Genomic DNA, 18,701 nt, shown 5'->3' with positions numbered 1-18,701 from the left:
TTATTTCACAGACCAAAAAAATTTGTAATTTTTCAATTTATTCTTCTCTTTTTTTTATAATTAATAATAATAACTATGTCGTGCCCACATCATAAAAATTGTTTCAAATGGGGACCCTATGAACCCGCTTTTGTTTTGCCATTGAATGATTGGTACAATATTGAAAATGCCTTGGTAACCAAAGATTGCAATGAAGAGTGTATCTCTCTTTTCATAGCTGTCCTCAATGCAACAAAAAGATGGGCAGATTTTGAAATCCAAATGTTATTAAATTTCAAACTAGGAATTCAAGATTACTACCCCAATGATATGAAAATAGGTAATTATTCAGATGGCTCTATGTCCGAGGATGAAAAGAAGGAATTTTGCAAGTTTTTCAAAGACATGGATGTTGTGGACCAATTTAAAGAAGAAAACCCTAAAGTTGTTGCTCGTTCACCAAGAAGATAAATCATTTGTTTTAATATTAAAAAAAATAAAATTATATTTTTATTATCATTTTAATTTTAATACCATTAAAGGCTCTTATATAAGAGTTTATTTTTCGTTATCGGAGTCCACATTTGCGAAATCATATGGATCAACATCTTCTACGAGGAGTTCTTCTGGGACTAGTGGAGCAGTAATAGCTGTAGTTGTGGCCCAGTTGATATATTCTCGTAGTTTATCTTGGAGTGCCTTGATTTGAATGTCAGCGCTTGTTTTTTGGGTTTCTTGGACATTTGCCATTGTTTGGATAACTTCACCCAATCTTCTGACATCATCAAGCAGTTGGTTGATTCTTGCATCTCTTTCGGCAACTCTACCATTGAGCAGGGTGATCTGGGGTCTGGTATTTTGTCGTTCCAAATCTTGTAGTCGACCGTTGATATAGTCAACAACAATATTGGCAGCATGAAAAGTTAGTTTGCTTGTTTGAATATTGTTATTATTCAAATCACTAAAAGTTTTTGCAGGTATATCTGCAATAGCGTTTTGTTGTAAACTAAAAGCGCGCATCACGCTATATAGGGCACTACGTAAATTGTATCTCTGCCACACGGGAACGTATCCCAATGGTCCTAGTTCACCTTCAGGGAACTTCGGGTATCTGATATAATGGGCCATCTTTATTGGTAGTTGGAATTAAAATATGATATGTCTCTGTTGCACTAAATGACAAACATTTGAACAGTTTTTTAAAACTTAATAAATACTAAAATTCTATTCCCTGGCGAGCAGGGTTTCTTCACAATCGCAGCCATCATCCGATTCGCACATTTTTTGAAGAGAGAGGTTTAAAACAACACTAATTGATTGGAGACAAACTGGAATCTGAGATTTGATTTTTTTTTTTTTTTTAAAATCCCATGCTGCAGAAGACGATAGTAAACTTTGCGTAGAATGGGTTGATAAATAAATAAATAAATTGTTTATTTTATTGCATGTTGAAATGGTCCATAGCTTTGCATAACATTTTTTTTACTGCCCTTCTCTTTGTGGCAGGGAGGTCTGATTGTTTAATGAATCGATAGGCCCTATCGAAAAAGTTGTCGTCGACGGCAGGGGGTGGGGGTTTTGTTCTAGATGATATTGTTGGGTGAGCAAATTCAACTCTTTTATCGTGCAGCTGGTTGAACAAGCCCTCAAGGTTAAAATCGTGTACATTTTTGGCAATAGAACAAGCGTCTTTGTCTTTCTGGTAGATTGCCACAAACTCGTCCCACTTGTAAGGATCAGAGCTTGTTTTTGAACGCTTATCATTGACGAGTGGGAGCAGAACATTTTCTAGGTAGTAGTAAAGGGCTTGATGTAGGAGCAAATAAGCACTACTGTTCAATGAATATTCCACATCTTGTGGTGTTGGGATGTTTGGGTTTGGGTCTGGTTTTGAAGTTGATGATGTTGTTGAGGTTGTTGATGTTGTTGATGTTGGTAACCCGTTTCTATTCATCAAAGTCTGCACTTGTCCTTGCAATACTGAAATTTGTGAGGCCATGGTGTTTTCCAACAGGGCAAAAATTAGTTTCATTTGAAAAAATAATTTCAATAGAAAAAAAAATTATCTTGACATGAATGTGATTGATTGTTCCTCATATTATTTTCAATTTCACTCTATTAATAACAACTCTTCCAACAGGGCAAAATAGGGAGAGGTATTCTTTTTCAAGCCTCAATGCAATTATTTTCTCCAACACCTATATAAACCCTGGCCTCAAAGATATCAAATTTGATTATACAAATGAAGAAGATTTACCAATCATACAGAACCCTTTTCCAATGGACTAGTCTAGTCCTAGTGGTGCGCTTAAGCGCGCCATGGGAGTGCCGTTAATCAAACCGAGTTCAAGACTTATCGCTAAATCCCAAACTCTAGCCTGCGGCCTAACTGTGGATTATCTAAAAAGGGCTGGAGACCCCTAATAGTATGACGCTCCATTACTGGTGTCCAATCCCATAACGCGGGCTCCATTAAAGAAAGTACTTTTTCACCAATTCTCAATCACCATTGGATGAAAATATGAAACATGTCATCGATAAAGCCTGTGGATATGCTGGTGGTCACTTGTCAATCGTTCAATACTTTTTTGAAAATCATTTCGATTCAATAAAATTGGATGGTGTATCCTGTTCATATTTAGATGAGACATTTTATCGTGGTCACATGGCAATAGTAAACTATCTCGTCAGAGAAAAGAACCAATATTTTGGACAAAGACCCTGTAAAATTGCTGGCTTCATCTGTGACAATGACATTTTAGATTTCGTACTTGACCATACAAAAGAGAAAAAATCCTCCATCATCAAAGAAGCAATTCTAGGTGGAGTGAACCATTGTGTTGCACATATTCATAATCACCAAATATCAATTCAAATTCATCATCATCATTATTTAAAACAAAATTAAAAAGGCCATAGGTTTTAAGCAAACTTTTCAATATATCTATTAGATATTGTTCATTAGAATGTTTTAAATTGCTAATTGACCATTGCCGTTGCCCTCTCAACGATGGAGGAATGGAAAGATCAAGTTATCCGTTCCTTCTCCATCTCCAAAACAAAAATATCTTGGTGCCAACAATTAATAAAAAACTAAAAGCCTAATAAATAGACAGAGGATTTAATAATAATTATCTTAATTCAGATAGACAATTATTGGTTTATTCATGGTGTTTTACAAATGAACAACCTAAAAAAAAAACAAGGAAACTCTCAAAAAGTTAATAGCAGGATATATTGTTCTTCATGGGAGGTATCTCATTCACCAAAGAGTTTGCATTATCACAGCAAAGATTTTAAGGGTTACTCATAGGTGGTTGTTTTATTTTAAATGTTCAACTCAATCAACATCATAGTAGGGCATTGGCCACACCCTTAACTCACACAAATTTTGATTGAAAATAGATTTGAATTGTTATTAACAACAACCCCCCACCACCGACAATGATAATAATTATCATTACATCCTCCCCTAAAATGATGATTGGGTATAAGTATTTGGTAGTAAAGAGAGATGAGTATTATCATTTCTTTCCTCTGTCTCTCTCCCTTTGTCAAAGCATGAGCAAGTGGAAATTAAAAAGGTAGTAACCAACCAACCAACCAACCAAACAAACAAACAACCAAACAAACAAACAAAATGAACAAATCAACTATACTATTTTTAATGATTATTTCAATTCTTTATCTCTGCTTTACCAATGCTCAAGATGATTGTCAAGATCTAGCACAAGACAAATACAATAAATGTATCCAAAGTCAAGATATTTTAGAATGCGACTCGGAATTTAACGACGATGTGTTTAATTGTAATAATGGATAAATCATCATGGTCCAAACATTGGAAAATAATAATAAATAAATAAATAAATACATAAAATATCGTTCATCTCCGGCTATTACTTTCATAACATATAATTATTTATTTACATTTAGTGAAAAAAATAGATCAATATTGATCTTTGAGTTGGTTCTGTGTATGTATTGTTGTTGTTTCGAGTAGATTATAATTCCGAAATTGGTGGAAGCAAGTTACCGTTGTTCTTATTGTTATTGTTATTAATTGATAAAGTAATATCCTTCATTGGAGTATCATCGTCACTATCACTGAATCCTTCCATTTGTTGTCCGTTACCATTTAAAACCCAACTTGGAATTTCGTCTTCGTCTTCTTCAGAGAGAATAATTCTGGCTTCATGAGTTGGTGGTTCATTATCATGATGACTTCTCTTGGTTCTCTTTCTTGCTTGTTTTTGTGATGATGATGAAGAGGATGAAGAGGATGAAGAAGAAGATTTCTTTGTACCATTGCTGCTACTACTACTACTATGATGAGACGAGGAGGAGGAGTGATGTGAACTAGTCTTTTGAGTCGTAGAGGAATTTGATTTATCATCAGATTTCAATAAAAGATTCAAATGTTTGACCTTGTCTTTGGTAGTACCACCATTGGTATGGTTATTTAGTTTTTGGAATAAGGGTTGTAGCGATCCATTGTCAATACTACTATTATTACCAATGGTCGTAGAGAAAAAATCGGTGATTTGTTTTTGTTTCTTGTCAAAAACAGAGTTTGATGTTTGGCGTGAAGAGGATTTGTGATGTTTACCATTTCCATTTATATGTGTTGAGTTTGATTGTTGTACCGTTTGATTAGGGTTTGGAGAGACTGACCTTTGTTGTTGTTGTTGTTGTTGGGATTGAAACTGAAGTTGTCCTTTACCTTTTTTAGGCCCACTAAGTACCAAATCTACAATGGTTTCAATTCTCTTGGTGACAACCTTTTCCTTGGGGAAGTTGAGGACAGTCAAGATTTGTTCCTTTTTCTTTCTCTTGTCTAGACCTTCGCCAGCTTGAACAGCAACTCCATTGGTTGATGCACTCAGTCCATTACCGTTTTGGTTGGGAGGTTGGCCGGTGGCAGCATTGGCAGCAGAGGCAGAGGCAGTGGTGGTTGATGATCTGGGGGTGACTGACGGACCATTCTCATCGTCGTCAGTTTGGATCTTGTCAAGATTTTCTGCATCTTCGTTGTTTTGTTGTTGTTGATGTGCTGTCTGTGGCATTTCATCACTCATATCCATTGAAACATCAATGTTGCGTTGCTTGGCTTTAATCTTGTAGATTGCATAGAATGGGAATTCCTTGTCGTAGCAGAGATCGTCGTAAGAGGTGAATCCATGCTTATCCAAACCGTGGAGCAAGGCGATATCGTGTTCACCGGCGATCCACCAGCTTGGCAATCCAGTCATCGTCGTGTATCCCGTAGCAACCTCTCTGAGATTCTCAGCCTTGAGAGTCTGACGTAGTCGTCTGAAAAAGATGACACGACTCACCAATCTCTTGCATTGTTGAATGGTCAACTCACCACCACCTTCATCGTTGCCAGCAGTTCCGAGTTGATTTGAACTTGATTTCAAATCAATACCATTTGAACTGCTTCCAAGACCGCCACCAGACTTATCACCTTCAATCTTTTCTTGGCATTTGGTCAAGACTTCGTGATAGTAACGTTCGATGTGTTCTGATGACTTTCTACGTAGACTGGCCTTGTCCTTGATCAAGTCCCATGAAAACTCGCCACTCTCCAATTCAATGACACCAAACAGAGTGACATATTTGTAGAAATCGGCTTTTTCTCTCTTTGTCCAATCGGCCTTTAGCTCGGCCATCTTCTTTTTACCGCCTTGTGCATATGGCTTCTTGATCACTACTGCACTACCAGGCTTGTCTACACCACCCGTTTCTTGGAGCTTGACGAGATGTCTATTGTAAGATTCTAACGTTCTCAACATTCTCTTGAAACGGTGACCCAATACTTTGGCAGATGGCCATACACGTAAGTCTCCAGCAGGAGCAGTACCGTTGGTAACAGCGGTTGTTGTTGTAGTAGTAGTACTCTTGGTCTGTTCGTCAATGGTTGTGTTTTCATCATCCTTTAGTTGTTGAACGGCATACTTGTGTTTAAAGAAACATAGAGTTGGATCTTCACGAATACGATCGTATTCACCAGTACCATAACGATAGATACCTACAAGGAAATCATTATCCTCGTCAAACTTCCACCAAGGAGCTGGTGTGTCTGGAAGACCGCCAACAGCATTGACAATCTTGTCATAACCAAGTCTGAGAACATGAGCCAACAAACCCATTGTAGTGAGTGATTGAACAATTCTCTTACAGTTTCTAGCCAAATATTCACCAAATCTAACATCGACCAATGATGAATCTTTAATGTATGGATTAGAGTAGGTTGCAACAATATCTGTACTAGTAAACTTGGTTGACCCACTACCAGCACATCCATCCTCTGGAATTGGTTTGTTATAAGTTGTGAAAACATCTTCTTCATAACAATCGACATAGGAATTGAGGAATTCTGGTACAACGGTCAATGTAAATGGTTTAGTTGGGATTGGGTCAACAGGCTTTTTAGAAGTTTTACTTGTGGGTTTGTCTCCTGACTTTTCCTTTTCAGCTTTTTCCTTTTCAGCCTTTTCTTCTTCCTTTTCTTTTTCCTTTTCAATTTCCTCCCATTCCAAACATTTCAGTACAAATGCTTCACCATATTGTTTGATTTGTTCGACCGAGTAATCAGGGAGACCAGCAACCTCTTTGATGAGGTCCCAACGACCACTACCAAAAACAAACAGCGATGCCTTGAAACGGTTACGATCACTCTTTGACCATCCACCCTTTTTCTTTTCAACCTTTTCTGGTTTCTCTCCACCATTGGCAGTGGTGGGGGTGGTGGTAGAAGATGAATTGGTCTCTTCATCATCTGGTTCATAATCTGATTGCTCTGAATCACTTGATAGATCTTCAACACCAACCAAACCAAATCTTTGAACATTCTTTCTAGTACGTGGCATCAACAATAGGTCATCACCTGCAGTATCCAATTCTGGTACAAACTTGTCCCAGAAATCTGGATCCATGACATCAATATCCTTGGTACTAGTTGATGAACAAAAACTAGCAGTTGAAAATGAATTGGCCAATGGATCGAAATCTTCTTGTTTAACAACTGTACTTCTATCTAAAATTCTATCAATATCTTCTTCATAAAATCTTTCACTTGCTCCTTCATCATCCCTAAAAATAAATAAAATTAAATGTTAATAATTAAATAATTCTTTTAAATTTTTTTTTTTTTTTTTCTTTACTTACTTTATAGCATAAACACCATAACGTAATAAACTATCAATAGTTTCTTTATCAGGATTTTCTTCACCTTCTTGAGGAATATTTGAAGAATTGTTCATTTTGGTCAAGACTACCTTGTCGAGTGAAAGTTTTTTAGAGGCACGATCAAACATGATCTTTTCATAAGTGTTTCTAGTGACCAAACGATAAACTTTGACCATTTTATCTTGACCGATACGATGACAACGAGCTTGAGCTTGGAGATCGTTTTGTGGATTCCAATCACTATCGAAAATAATGACAGTGTCGGCAGCTGTCAAATTGATACCGATACCACCGGCCTTGGTACACAATAAAAAGACAAAACTGTCACTACCTTTTTTAGAGAAACGGTCAATGGCAGCTTGACGGTCATTTCCTTTGATGGAACCATCGATACGTTCGTGTGGGTATCCACGATAGGTGAGATAGTCGTCCAAAATGTCGAGGACCATCACCATTTGTGAAAAGATGAGTACCTTGTGTCCACCGGCTCTCAACTTTGGTAGTAGTTTGTCAACGAGGACCAACTTGCCAGAACTTTGGATAAGACGTTCATAGACGGCGTCTTGGGCACTCTTACCAGCAGCAGTGACGCCATTCTTGATTTGGAGGTCTGCCATCTCTGACTTTTCGGCACCCTTGATGAGATAGGGGTGATTGCAGCACTTGCGCAGCTCCATCATGATGTTTAGGAGACTTGGACCCTTACCACCCTTGCGGAGGAACGAAAAGTTCTTTTCATAGATGGCACGGTAGTACTTTTTCTGCACGGTGGTCAGCTCCACCTCGACGATGGTTTCTTCCTTGGGCGCAATCGATTTCTCGACATTCTCCTTCATACGACGGAGGATGTATGGTTTGAGGACAGCCTGCAACTTGGTGACTTGTTCCGCCTGCTTGAGATCGCCAAACTCGACCAAAAACTCGTCGCACGATGCAAATTTCTCGGGTTGCAAGAAATTCAACAACGACCACAACTCTTGGGTGTTGTTTTGGATGGGTGTACCGGTGAGCAAGAGCAAGTGGCCATAGTTGTAGGTACGCAGTTCATTGGTCAGACGACAACTCTTGTTCTTGAGACGATGAGCTTCATCAATGACAACATACTTCCAATTGATCTTGGAGAGGAATGAACGATCACTAATAATCATTTCATAGGTTGTAATAAGTGTATTAAACTTTGTTACATTATTGTTCTTTTTGTTGTTGGCAGTTGGGTAAAAGAACTCGTGGTCACGAATAGTTTGACGTGCATCACCCGTGTCATGGTACACTAGTACAGATTGAGTGGTCCATGCTTCAAACTCACGCTTCCAATGTGGGATAGTTGTGAGTGGAGCGATACAAAGGAACGGACCTCTAATACCATGTACAGAACGGAGTGTCTCGATGATCGATACACTTTGGACTGTCTTTCCAAGACCCATTTCATCACCGAGCATTGAGTTTCTACGTTGATGCCAACAAAACGACAACCAATTCAAACCTTCTAGTTGGTAGGGACGTAACTTGTTGCCATTCTTAAAATAGCTTGGTGACTCGGCCGACTCTTTCCATGCGGATGCTGGAGGACGTTCCTTCTCGGTCAACTCTTTTTCACTTGGGTATTGGTTGCGTGTACGGTAGTCTTGGAGTGCCTTGTCGTCGGCCAACTCCTCGGCAGTCTCCCATGTGCAACGTGCGTAGCTCTCACCCTTCCACTTGACCAGGTACAGTAGCGGATGCGTTGAATTGAACGCCGTTCCCTTTCTGATGGATTCAGCCTTGGAGTCGGTGAGGATTCGCTCGCATTGCATCAGCTCTTGGTAGGCCAACTTCTCGTCTTGGCTGACACCATCCTCGATTGTATGTGTCTTGAAGAATCGTTGTAGACGTGCTTTTCCACTCTTTGTCTGTGATAGTTTGGCAATCTCGACCCATGAACAATGGATAAATGCCAATCCGTGCCATTTCACCAATGCCTCTGGTACCTTGGCTTCGCCACTATCAGCTGATACTTGTTCACGAGCATCAACAACCTTTTCCACTGAAAATTCAATCTTTAAACGACTATCAATAGATTTTAACTTTAGATCTATATTTTTACCACTTTTTCCTTCATCATCTTCTTCTTCATCAATTTCCATTTCTTCTTCACTATTTTCTTCTTCTTCTTCTGATTCTTCGCTATTATCTTGTTCAGATTCTGATTCTTGTTGTTTTTTGGTGATGATATTTGGTTTTGCTTTTCTAGCAGGTTGAACTCTTTTCTTGACCACCTCTTCTTGTTCTGCTTCACTTTCACCACCACTTGATGATGATGCATCGGATCCATAATCTGATATATCTGATATTTCCTCTTCGCTACTGCTCTCTTGTTTTTTGGGAGCAGTTTTTCTTGGACGTCCACGTCCTCTTGTTGCAGCACTTGATCCTCCTCTACCTCCTCTTTTTGATAATGCGGTGGTAGTAGAAGAACTTGTACTTGTTGTCGATGTTGATGTTGATGATGATGTGGAGGAAGTAGTAGCGGCAGAAGCAGCAGCAGTCTCTTTATCCTCTTGTTTAATAGTTTGTCGGTCACGTTTCTTTGATGCCAATAATTCCAATGCTGCTTGTTGTTTATTTGGAAGAGTAGATGCTACTCTTCTTTTTGGATTTACATTGGTTGCGGTAGTAGTAGCTTTGTTATTTGTCTTTTTGTTTGATGATTCGTCGGAAGATGAATTTTCCGATTCCGATGATGACGACGACGCATCAGAGGAAGACGAGTAACCATCACTACTGCTACTACTATATTCCTCTTCCTCATCACTCATTATTTTCTTTGTTGTATTTCTCTTTGGATTTCCACTTTTCATTGTTGTTGAAGTTGTTGGATTCCCTTTTGACTAAAGTATAGTTGAAAAAAAAAAAGTTGAAAAAAACCAAAAAAAAAAATAAAAAAAAAGGTTAGAGAGATCTTTGAATTCCAATCAAAGCCGAAAAGGGTTGTTCAAACAAACAAACAACCCAACACCGATATAATTATTCTTCTCATTCTTATTATTATTGAAACATACTCTTGTCACCATTTTAGACATATTTGTATAGGTATATAAAATTGGGGATATATTATAGGTTTGTGTCTTTTGAGTTGGGTTACTCGCGATCGATCTGTCGTAGGACAATCTTTCGTCGGTTCAGTAATATAATAATGACTTGTGTGTGTGTGTGAAGATCGATTATATATATAATCCGTATTTGAATGTGAATATCGGTTCGGATAAAGTTTCTTTCTTTCTATATGTTGTACTGCCTAATGTTGTTGTTGTTGTCTTTGAGAGAAAAAAAAAGATAGATATATATATAAATAAGAGAGATATAATGAATTTCAGCGACTCATATAAAATTAATTAAAATTTAATATGTTCTCTTTTTTTCTTTCTTTTTCGATAAACTAGAAATCTCTTTTGTGTGATAATAGAAAAAAAAGTAAAATAAAATAAAACAAAAACAAAAACAACCAAGCAGGGGTTCGAAGAAAGATAAACGTTGAGGAATACTATTCTTTTCTAAAAAACAAAAAAAAAATAAAATATAATTAAAAAAAAAAAAAATTTGAAAAAGTTGGCGCTAAACAAACAAACGAAAGAACCACGAAACCAAACATGTAATTTGGTGGACAGCTGACATCTCGAGATACATGTTCACATCATTTGATTCAGATCACAAAGAAAAGATAGATTGACAGATCAATAGATAGATAGATAGATAGAGATAGATATGATATGATAAAGTGAACATCACTAAACAAAATATCTGTCTCTCTCGATCACTCATACATTCATTCATTAGTATTAGCAACATCCTTATAAATCTAGATTGTTAAACATGGATTTATAATCAACATCAACAATGAGTATGAGTACCATATATGATTGATTATTTGGTTTATTTGGGGGGGGTCTTCAAATACAATTAATCCCCCTTAGATGATTTTATCGTTCGTCATACAATCATTCATCAACCGACTAGACTTTTGATAATATTTGATTTCGTCCAAACATCAAAGGAGAGATAGACTGTATTGTTGTGATTTCTTCAGTAATAGATGTTGTGTCTTGAGTGATTGCCTGCAACTATACGACTGTCTCTTGTGACTTTATAGAAACAAAATAATATGTTTACTTTGCTTCTAAAAGTTTTTTTTCTTACCTTTGTGAACTGCTAACAAGTTAACTATAAATATATATATTTAAATTTTAAATACCTTTAGTTGATAGTTACTCTGTTTACACTTCACTTTATCTCTCTCTCAAACTTGGTATGAAAAAAAAAAAATCAAGTTTGGCACATGGGTGCGGAATCGTCTTTTAGCGTTACTGAGAGAATGTTCACTTACATCATATCTATTCTGTTGTATTGACAAAGATCGATCAATAGGATAGATAGATAGTTAGGTAGAGAGAGAAGAGATATGATAAAATGGAAGATAATTGAAGACAATCACAAACTACGGTCTATAGCATCGTCACTCTTGTCCTCCTCCTCCTCTTACTATTCTACTAGTACTAGTACTAGTACTGCTAGTTCAAAAAGAGTTGGATGGGATACAAAGAAAGATGATAACAAGATGTTGGATCTTGTCTATGGTCAATGGGATCTAAACTCTAGGTTTGTTGTCATTGACAAACCATCGGCAATTCCAATTCAAGATCCAGATAATAGAAAAGATACTGTAGAATCTCGTATCAAAAGATTATTATTACAAAATATGAATATGAATAAGAATAATAATAATAATGTATCTGCTGGTGCTGGTGCAGGTGCTGCAGCGGGTCAAGATATAAAGTTATATTTCCCACATCGAATAGACAAGTTTACAAGAGGTTTGTTGGTAGTTGCTTTTGATCAAGTTACTGCTTCACAATTAGGTCGTGCTATTCAAAATAAAGAATGGATTAAAAAGTATGTTAAATATTATATTGATATTGATATATTGACATACATACATGTGTATTAATGTATTTGTATTGTATTTGTGTATAGGTATAGAGTAATGTGTGAAATTCCACCATGTTTGGTAATGGATGAATTGGGTGATAGCTATGTATCACAGTCAAGAGAAAAGTATCAGTATCGGTATGGTGAGAGATCATATCGTGTTATTTGTGGATCTGCATCCAACGAGTTAAAGGGTACTGGTTTACTTAGAAAATGTACTAAATGTAATGCACTTTGGAAATGTCAATGTATCAAACCAACAACTCAATCATCATCATCATCATCATCATCATCATCGGTGTTATTGGAACAAGGACAGGATATTATTAATCGATTAAAATCAAGATTACTTTCAAATGGTATATTGGAGAGTAATATTTATTGTAGAAATGATTCTTCTTTTAAAACCAACAACAATAATCAAACAAAACAACAATCTAATAATAATAATAAGAATAATAAGAATAACAAGAATAATAATAATAATAATAATAATAGTCCAAGATTATTACCACCATCATGTCAATATTGTGTAGATAGTTGTGAATTTAAAACAAAGGAACATCCATTTATTAGTAAACATTTCCTTTACCATAGTTCTCGGTATAATCCAACTGATCAATCTACTCTTGCTCAAACTAAATTTGAATTGGTTGATGTATTTAAGAGAAAACAACAACAACATCAATCACAACAACAACAAGACGATAAATACTATGCATTGTATGATATACAATTATTAACAGGTAAAACACACCAAGTCAGAGTACACTTTTCAGATGCTGGATTCCCAATATACGACGATCCCTATTACAATCAATTTACTATAAAGGATCTAAACAACCGATTAATTAATCATAAAAATAAGAATAAGAAATCATCACAACCAAATAATATCCAACAACAACAACCAACAAATGATATTATTGGTGAGGATGATAACATTGAAGAATTATTCCAACAGAAACAACAACCTAATAATAATAATAATGTTATAAAACAATCAAAAACAATTAATAGTAAAAATAATAAGAATAATAATAATAACAATGTGAATACGAGTAATAATGGTGATAGTAATGATGGAGTATCGATTGACATGGGATTACAATCATATTCACTTTCGATGAAAAGAAATCCATTGACTAATAAACCATTGGATCTTTCTATTGGTCTAATCCCCTCTTGGCGTGTTCCCCAATAACCCTAACCACCCACCCAACCAACCAACCAACCATCTAAAAAGTAAAGTAAACCAATCAATGACAACAATTGGACCAAAATATATTATATTATATTAATACAAGATCCCCTTTTTTTAAAAAAAACAAAATAGATAAAGTTTGTTTGGTTAACTCCCCAAAACAACAACAAATATAACATACTTTAGTTTTCCTTATTCAACTTCCTTCCTTTTCCTTTCATACATTCATCTAATCATGTCATCAGGAATAGAGAATTTCCCTACTCTAGTAGTTGATAAAGATAGACAACATAATGTATATTTGTTAATATTTAATCAAATCACTTCATCTTCATCTTCATCAACGGATAATTATAATAGTAGTACTATTCAATCTGGTCACTTTTCAATTCTAGTTGACTTTTTTGGTGAGACTATTGATGATTCTAGTCCTATTGGATTGTTAATGCATATGGTGATGAATGTTCAGACTCAACAAACAACTCTATCATGATTTGGGGGAAACAAATCTTTGACATGATAGACAAATGTTGAACCAATCGATCCTACTTGGCAAAGCACGATATCCATCATTCCAAGGTAAAATCGAAAAGATATCTCAACTCTTTATTTGGACACATACAAGATACTCTTTTGATTTTGAAAACATTTATTGTAGAGGTACAACTACTTGGGGACCAAAATCTAACTGTCAATCATATGCTTTGTATTTATTAAAAGATCTAAATCTTTGTAATTATTGGCCAGACCATATTTCAATCATTAATGACCCTTCTCCATGGACAATTGATCTATCCCCATTCTTTAGAGATTCATTATATCCATCCATCCATTAATTAAAGTTAATTTAATAAATTGTACAAGCAAGAGAGAGTCAAATTTAATATTACTGTTATAACATAATTTTCAATTTCGGTCGTTTTTTTCGAATATTACACTTTACTTTGCTTTTAATGAAAGTCATTTTCATTGTTCAATATCTAGATATACACATAATATAATATTATTAAATAGAAACAGGTATAGACAGAATAGAGAATGTTTAGAGCAACTATTGTAGCATTATGTTCAAAGAATAAAAGTATGTAGTTTGAGAGATGAACGATTAGATTAGATTCACATCGATTTCTAACTATACTCTATCTATCTTTTGATTATAGATAACCCTATTAAAAAGGCAACGAGTGCAAAGAGTAATCTTAATCAGAAACAAAAGAAATCACATAAAGCTGAAGAGGCAGTAGAGAAACAAAGAGAAGAAAAGAGACGTCTCAAACAAGAACGTGCAGAAATGGGTTTGATGGGTACAAACGATCCTTTAATCATTCGTGCATACAAAGAATTGGAGGAAGAAGGTTTCTTTGAAACCAGTGGAACAAATAATCCCTTTAAAGATATTCTACAAAAACCTTCTGATGTTATTGAACAATAATCGATCAAACATTACAACAATATTACAACAATATGCGCAAATCTATATACCTTTTCTTTCTTTCTTTTGTAAATAGTCTATCATTAAACGAGATATATATCAATATATCTATCTCATCAACCAACAATTCACACACAACATTAATTCAATGCATCGCGATCGACCAAAACTTGATTGCACTCACTTGCATTCAAAACAAATGGATAAATGAATAAAACCAACCAACAATCAAATCACTCACTTTTGGATAACTAACAATCATTATCTTTTGGAACATGCATATTTAATATATGAAAAGTAATCTATTATTATTTATTATTATTATTATTATGGTTGGAAGAAGGATGGGAGGGGAGGATATATACATGTTTTAAAAAAAATGGTGAATAGTATGGTGGTATTAACCAGAGAGATCTCTCTGTCGGAATAAGGACGACCAAACAATTGTGATGATGATTAAAATCTAATTTTTTAATCACTAGTCATTCATTGTGATCATTCATTGCATTCCAATTCTTTTCAATCTCTCTCTATGGGGGTTGATATTATTATTATTATTATTATGTATTATTAATATTGTTGATTGATTTTTTTTTTGTTTATCGTAATACGTATGCTTCCAATACAAGTGAAGTAAATGAATCTAGTGTACCATTGAGACAAGGATTATCAAATGTTTCACATGGACATGTTGTACCATGTAGATCCTTGTCTAGTGAGATTGCGTATTCACCCTTACTACTACCTCCAACCGTCAATAATGTATTTGTTGCCTTGTAAAATAATTCATTTTTAAGTGTTGCTTTATAAATTGTAACATGAGGTTTAATCGTAAATACAAATGTACTCCTAAATAAATAAATAAATAATAAAAAAGTATTAATAAAATTTGAAATATAACATTATAATATTATACACTATAACATACTGTGAACCAAAAGAATTTGATGGGGTAATAGGATGATCAATAAAGAAACCAAATATATTATTTGTATCGGATTTGATGACTACCAACACTGGATAATCATCTCCAATCTTTTGGAATAAAGTTCCTAAATTGTATCCATTCTCTTCAGTACTATACATTAATTTTGGATCACAAATACCATAAATATTTGGTAACCATGCCCATATCATTTCGTACTAATAATAGTTCAAAAGAAAATTGGTTAATTAAATATTCTCTTATTCTTTTTTTTTTTTTCTTATTTCTTATTTCTTACATGTTCATCTTCCAAGATTAAAGATTTTTTGGAAACTTTTGGACGATAGTAAACAGGTAAATCTGGTTCGGTGACATGTCTCAATTGATGAGTATGTCGAGTGTCGATACTAGTCAAGTCGTCACGTTTGAGATGTATACCAAATGATTTTTTCATCAATAGTGAGGAGTCTGTCATTTGAAGGTTGAGATTTTTAAGAGTACAGATAAATGCATCGGCAGTATTACCAGACTTGACAAGCTCTCGTTTGTGTATATTGAGTAGACCCAACCCTACTCTATACAATACTTTGTATCCCTCGCTTAGAAATACATCAAAAACTCGAAGTACCGTATGGAATGGTAGGATCGACACAAATAATCTTGAAAACCATTCTTCACAAAAAACTTTACAACTTGATATTCCAAGTGACATCATATCTACAAAATTAAAAAATATAAATATAAATATAAATATACTATGTATATATATATATATATATGTGGTTAAGATTTGATTTGTTACATACGCTTATATAATTTTGGAATATGTTTTTCAACAAGTGAATCAAATGTCAATACAAATAAAGTACATTCTCGATTACTTGTGTTTAGGAATCGGTAAAAGTTATCACCTGATTGTTTGATTAATAAATTTAACATTGTATATGTATCCAATTCTGACATGAAAACTAATAATATATGTACTACAAATAAATTAAATAATTAATATTAACTACTATTTCTTTTCTCTGTTTCTTTTTTGTTTTCTTTTTTCTTTTTATCTTACCAATATCTGGCATTACAGGACAATATTCAATATCTGGAAAGTTCATGGCAGTAATTGATAAAATTCTTTTAACCAATTGAATACCATCTTCGGTTAGATAATGATCAGATGGTGAAACAACACCACCAAATGAAGGGATATTACGAAACTTTTTAGGAATAGCGTCACCTTGAAGCGTTGATTTGACCGAAGAATACTCTAAAGTATTTTTAAACTCTTCAAATCCCATGATTAGTTTCCATACTTGAACTCGTTTGTCATCGGGAATACCACGACGAATAACAAACTTTAATTCACTTCTTGCCAATTGTTGTTGTCTTGGCAATATGACAGTCTTCCAAACCAAATCTAAATCTCTTTGTAATTCAATTGATTTTGGTCCTTTATCAATTTCATAATATTCATCCATATATCCTTGTGTAATTGATTGTTTTTTCCTTTAAATAAAAAGAAAGAGTATTATTGTTTGTTAGTTCATTTATATAAATCAAATCTGATGTTGATTGATTTTACTGTACTGTACTGTGGATACATACATTGGGGCAGAAAATAAAGAAGGACTTAGAGCAACCAATTGAGGAGTTGTTCCAACACTAGTAGATGAATTTGGTGATTTGTTTCCACCAGTATCTAGATAGTATTCATTGTGATGATGATGATGAGAACCACCACCACCACCACCTGAAACAGCAGTTGATAGGTTATCAAAACTATTATGGGCAAATTCATAACTGGTCATATTTGGAACGATTGGTAAGGGAGGTGTAGTAGATCCACCATGGGAAAGTGATCCTGTATCAATGGTATGACTTCTCTTTCTTATATTGATATTACTTCCAGTACCAGTATTATTGTTGTTAGATGATAATGATGGAGATGGAACAGGTGATGGATTGACCGATGATACACTACTATTTCCACCATCATTGGAAATACCTGTAATAACTGGAATTGGTGGAGGAGTAGTTGTCAAATCAAATCCAACAACTACATGTTTAGCTGTATTATTTTTACTTGACATGGTCGTCGTCGATGATGATGATGATGATGATGGTGGTGGTGGTGGTTTGTTACTTGATGATGAAGGTGACTTGCCACCAAAAAAGGATAGTATTGATGAAGATGTAAATGATGATGATCCTGAATTATTATTATTATTATTATTATTATTGTTTGAATTATTATTATTATTTACATTACTATTATTATTATTGTTACCTCTTTCACTGATAATTGTTTCACTTGTTGATATTTTTCTTTTAGGTGATAGTTGTTGTTGTTGTTGTTGTTGTTGTTGTTGTTGTTGTTGTTGTTGTTGTTGTTGTTCGTCTTTCTTTTTAACTTTATTCTCTTGTGAATTTGTATTGAGTGACATGATGATGGCTGATTTGGTTGATTATTTTCACAAGTGTACAAGATTGATTGATTGATTGATTGATCAATTGATATATCGTCGTAAGCAGCAGTATCTATCGGAATGAGAATTAATTAAATGATTGGTCGATTTTTAATTAATGTTCCTATTCTATTTTATAAATTGTTTTTATCTATCTGTCAATGTAAATCTATGATCCACTACAACATATATATAGATATATTTTTTGATCTACTATTAAATAATAACCAATAAGAATAAATTAGTAATGACAAAAAATGTAGTAGTAAAGTAAAATAATTTGATTGATTGATGATGAAATGAATAAAATACCACAATTGGGATAAAGATATCACAACAACAATAATAATAACATTGTGATGATGATGATGATGATGATGTTGTTGTTGAAGAGAAGTGTATGGTAGGGGGGGGGGGGGGGGGGAATTAATTATACACCATTGGAGACATATGACACCCCCTACCCACACCTACATCATACCCACCAACACATTTCATTCACTCACACTTTGATTCTGATTTGAAGGAAGGGGTACTTATTTCGAT

General features: G+C 34.6%; 8 protein-coding genes across 8 annotated transcripts; 4 read left to right on the top strand and 4 right to left on the bottom strand.

Annotated features, from left to right (window-relative positions):
- Positions 1–75: 75 nt before the first annotated feature.
- DFA_09718 (uncharacterized protein) lies at positions 76–450 on the top strand (the record flags this gene model as incomplete). The annotated part of the gene is made up of 1 exon (XM_004352319.1): positions 76–450. One exon carries the CDS (start codon positions 76–78, stop codon positions 448–450), a length of 375 nt encoding a protein of 124 aa, XP_004352371.1.
- Positions 451–537: 87 nt separating this feature from the next.
- On the bottom strand, positions 538–729 carry DFA_09717 (uncharacterized protein; the record flags this gene model as incomplete). The annotated part of the gene is made up of 1 exon (XM_004352318.1): positions 538–729. One exon carries the CDS (start codon positions 727–729, stop codon positions 538–540), a length of 192 nt encoding a protein of 63 aa, XP_004352370.1.
- Positions 730–1,417: 688 nt separating this feature from the next.
- DFA_09716 (uncharacterized protein) lies at positions 1,418–1,978 on the bottom strand (the record flags this gene model as incomplete). Its single annotated transcript, XM_004352317.1, has 1 exon — positions 1,418–1,978. The coding sequence occupies one exon, from the start codon at positions 1,976–1,978 to the stop codon at positions 1,418–1,420; it is 561 nt and encodes a 186-aa protein (XP_004352369.1).
- A 522-nt stretch (positions 1,979–2,500) lies between these two features.
- On the top strand, positions 2,501–2,887 carry DFA_09715 (uncharacterized protein; the record flags this gene model as incomplete). The annotated part of the gene is made up of 1 exon (XM_004352316.1): positions 2,501–2,887. One exon carries the CDS (start codon positions 2,501–2,503, stop codon positions 2,885–2,887), a length of 387 nt encoding a protein of 128 aa, XP_004352368.1.
- A 1,096-nt stretch (positions 2,888–3,983) lies between these two features.
- On the bottom strand, positions 3,984–10,229 carry DFA_09714 (myb domain-containing protein; the record flags this gene model as incomplete). The annotated part of the gene is made up of 3 exons (XM_004352315.1): positions 3,984–7,074; positions 7,150–10,037; positions 10,209–10,229. The coding sequence occupies 3 exons, from the start codon at positions 10,227–10,229 to the stop codon at positions 3,984–3,986; spliced, it is 6,000 nt and encodes a 1,999-aa protein (XP_004352367.1).
- An 814-nt stretch (positions 10,230–11,043) lies between these two features.
- DFA_09713 (uncharacterized protein) lies at positions 11,044–14,172 on the top strand (the record flags this gene model as incomplete). The annotated part of the gene is made up of 7 exons (XM_004352314.1): positions 11,044–11,047; positions 11,405–11,452; positions 11,475–11,520; positions 11,698–12,096; positions 12,178–13,208; positions 13,606–13,777; positions 13,860–14,172. The coding sequence occupies 7 exons, from the start codon at positions 11,044–11,046 to the stop codon at positions 14,170–14,172; spliced, it is 2,013 nt and encodes a 670-aa protein (XP_004352366.1).
- A 202-nt stretch (positions 14,173–14,374) lies between these two features.
- On the top strand, positions 14,375–14,768 carry DFA_09712 (uncharacterized protein; the record flags this gene model as incomplete). The annotated part of the gene is made up of 2 exons (XM_004352313.1): positions 14,375–14,417; positions 14,497–14,768. 2 exons carry the CDS (start codon positions 14,375–14,377, stop codon positions 14,766–14,768), a joined length of 315 nt encoding a protein of 104 aa, XP_004352365.1.
- Positions 14,769–15,367: 599 nt separating this feature from the next.
- On the bottom strand, positions 15,368–18,134 carry DFA_09711 (RabGAP/TBC domain-containing protein; the record flags this gene model as incomplete). The annotated part of the gene is made up of 6 exons (XM_004352312.1): positions 15,368–15,617; positions 15,697–15,911; positions 15,992–16,410; positions 16,500–16,676; positions 16,760–17,196; positions 17,296–18,134. The coding sequence occupies 6 exons, from the start codon at positions 18,132–18,134 to the stop codon at positions 15,368–15,370; spliced, it is 2,337 nt and encodes a 778-aa protein (XP_004352364.1).
- Positions 18,135–18,701: the final 567 nt, after the last annotated feature.

Source organism: Cavenderia fasciculata, assembly GCF_000203815.1.
Source record: "Cavenderia fasciculata unplaced genomic scaffold Scf_EU5ZYIE01EUG8B-5, whole genome shotgun sequence".
NCBI lineage: Eukaryota > Evosea > Eumycetozoa > Acytosteliales > Cavenderiaceae > Cavenderia > Cavenderia fasciculata.
The sequence above is the reverse complement of the archived record's forward strand: the minus strand, read 5'-3'. Positions and strand labels throughout refer to the sequence as shown.